Raw genomic sequence first — 2,684 nt, forward strand, 5'->3', positions numbered from 1 at the left:
ACAGCAGGATGAAAGATGACGGAAGAGTGAAGTCTGGCTAGAAAGTTTAGTCAGGTCTTGAAAAACAGTAAAAACACAAGGTATGACAGAGTGATTCAGAGTGGGGTGGATCAATGAGTAACGACAGACATTTAACACTACTGATAGACATCTAGATAGACAGACAGACAGACAGACAGATAGATAGACAGACAGATAGAGAGACAGATAGATAGATACAGAGATAGATAGATAGACAGACAGACAGACAGACAGACAAACAGATAGATAGATATACCTTCCCCATTCCAGAGTGGGCGTGTCCAATCTTCACCACCACTGGGAAAGTGGGCGTGGTTATCTGGAAGAGAAGGGACGAAATGAATAATGAGCTAAATGAATAAACAGCTGTTTCAACATGGAGCCAGTGCATATAGACGTTATTCTGGTCGATCGTAGCAGGAAGCTGTATGAACTGGTGACACGCCCATTCATAAACAGCTGGCTCTCAGTTCAACAGCTGTATTCTAAAAGACTGGTGATCATCTTGTGGTGGAATAAAAGAGGCCACCCTGCATTCCTTCCTTTCCCGGATGCAAAGTCCTGCTCTGGCTGGAGGCTTTAAGCCCGGCATATTGACACAGCTAAGTCTATTTGTTTAAACAAGGAAACCCGGTCAACCCTGTGAACAGTGAAGACAGAACAGGGACTGGATCGTGTCGACACAACAGACCGACTCCTCAGCTCAGTTTGGACCAACACAGTTGAAGTGATAGCAGAAATAAAAGGAACGATGACGGGGTCAAGCATGTTATCAAGCTTAATATCTTTACTTGATTCCTTTTGTGCGATAAGCTATCGGCGGGCGTGTCAATTAAGCCTCATGTTCTGTTCACTAACTAGTAACGGAGGTATTGTTCACCGGTCATATTGACCCAAGCCACCTTTGGATTTTATAGCGATACAATTGTAATATTTATCTAAAAATACCCAGTATGTCTTATCCTTATCTCACATATTACTAATATTATTACTAATATTACTACTAGCATTAACTGATATTAACACCGTTTATTACTAATATTAACTTTTATTAACATCATTTATGGTTAGTAGTTGTAATTTCAAACGGATCATTTTGACCCAAACAGAACACAAGTTAATGGAAAGGTCATTTACGTTTACATGACAGTGTGCGTTAGACAGAAGAAGTCGCAGACGTTGTTCTCGACGTGTGGACGTGTCACTGTAGTTTTGTTGGTGTTGTGACACAAGTTCCCACCAATGTAATCACAATCAGAAACACTTTATTTGTCATTTCACTTCATGCACTTGCGCAAATGAAATGAAACAAAACGTCGTTTGCTCCAGCCCACAGAAGTGTTACACAAAGACACAAAAACATATCCAAAAACTACAAGAACACACGTATCCTAACTAGCACATATATCCAAACTAACACACATATCCTAACTAGCACACGTATCCTAACTAACACATATATCTAAACTAACACACATATCTAAAAAATAAAATAAAAATCACTGTCCAGGAGAACAAACGCCAGCCAGGATGACTGTCAGAACTGCCGGTCTGCATGGGCTAGCAGTTAGCTTAGCCTGCCCCGCTTCCACCTCCTGTCAGACCGCCCTCGGTGTTTCTTCTTCGGCCACAGCTCCAGCAGGGCCGTGGTCCCTGGGCCCACAGGACGCAGCAGACCAAGCTCTCCCAGCCGATCCAGTGCCAGCTCTCCAAGCCATCAAACAAAGACACACTTAGACGCAGATGTGGACAAAGACACTGCATGGACGGTACTGGGGGAGGCCGTTGTAAACATGAATTTTCGCCACCATCTTCCCACACTGGAAGCAATAATAATGAATAATGATAATCATGAAACACAGAGTGCCATCATCATCATCATCATCATCAGTTTTGACTTAGCAAACCCAAATCTGCCAGTTTACCTCATTATGACATTTCATGTGATCACACACAATATACACGTCTATTCCAAGTGAGTCAAGCTCTTTTGAACCTTTATTTACCCAGTGTAGCACGCTGAGCACATGTGCTGCTTTACAGCAACACCCTGCTGCACATGGACACCTGGGAGCTGCCCAGTACAACCACCGTCTCCACTGGTGGCCCCTGAGCAGCTGGACTGGGGAAGGTGGTTTGGGGTTAAGTGCTGCCTTGTTTAATTCATCTTCTCAACTTAGTCCACCCCAAAGTAGTCCCACACAGAGTCTGGTGTAGATTAACATTAGGTGTTCATTGTTGTGTCACCGTCAGAACATTTGCTTCATGCTTTTGCGTTTGTATCCTGAAGCCTCCTGCAGTCTCACTCCTTGTATGTGGGAACTTTTCTCAGTCGCCCATAAACTTGACTCGTAGTAAAGGACATGAAAACACTGTGCAGTCCATTTAATTTATGCTCGTTTCAGCTCAGACTTAAAAAAGTCGGACGGTGGTATTTGTCAGCCAAAGCCAGTGGGAGGAGGAGGAGGAGGAAGAGGAGGAGGAGGAGGAGGAGAAGGGGGAGGTCGACGCGTGTGGGATGAGAGGAGGAGAATGGTGATGAAAGCGGTGATGAGATGTTTTTTTTTCTTTCTGTCAAAGAGGCGGTCCTTTCACATGTCTGCACGTTGGTGACTACATAAGAGGCTCCCTGTGTGTGTTCCTCTCAGCATTCAGGACCAGAG

General features: G+C 44.1%; 1 protein-coding gene across 1 annotated transcript in view; it reads right to left on the bottom strand.

The window, feature by feature from the left end:
- syn2b (synapsin IIb) overlaps positions 1 to 2,684 on the bottom strand; it is a 154,473-nt gene that overhangs the window by 27,001 nt on the left and 124,788 nt on the right. The window contains exon 6 of the mRNA XM_056272879.1: positions 278 to 340. Coding sequence (XP_056128854.1) covers positions 278 to 340 — 63 coding nt within the window. The remainder of the gene's footprint in view (positions 1 to 277; positions 341 to 2,684) is intronic.

This window comes from Lampris incognitus, chromosome 2, assembly GCF_029633865.1.
Source record: "Lampris incognitus isolate fLamInc1 chromosome 2, fLamInc1.hap2, whole genome shotgun sequence".
In the NCBI taxonomy this organism is placed as follows: Eukaryota; Metazoa; Chordata; class Actinopteri; order Lampriformes; family Lampridae; genus Lampris; species Lampris incognitus.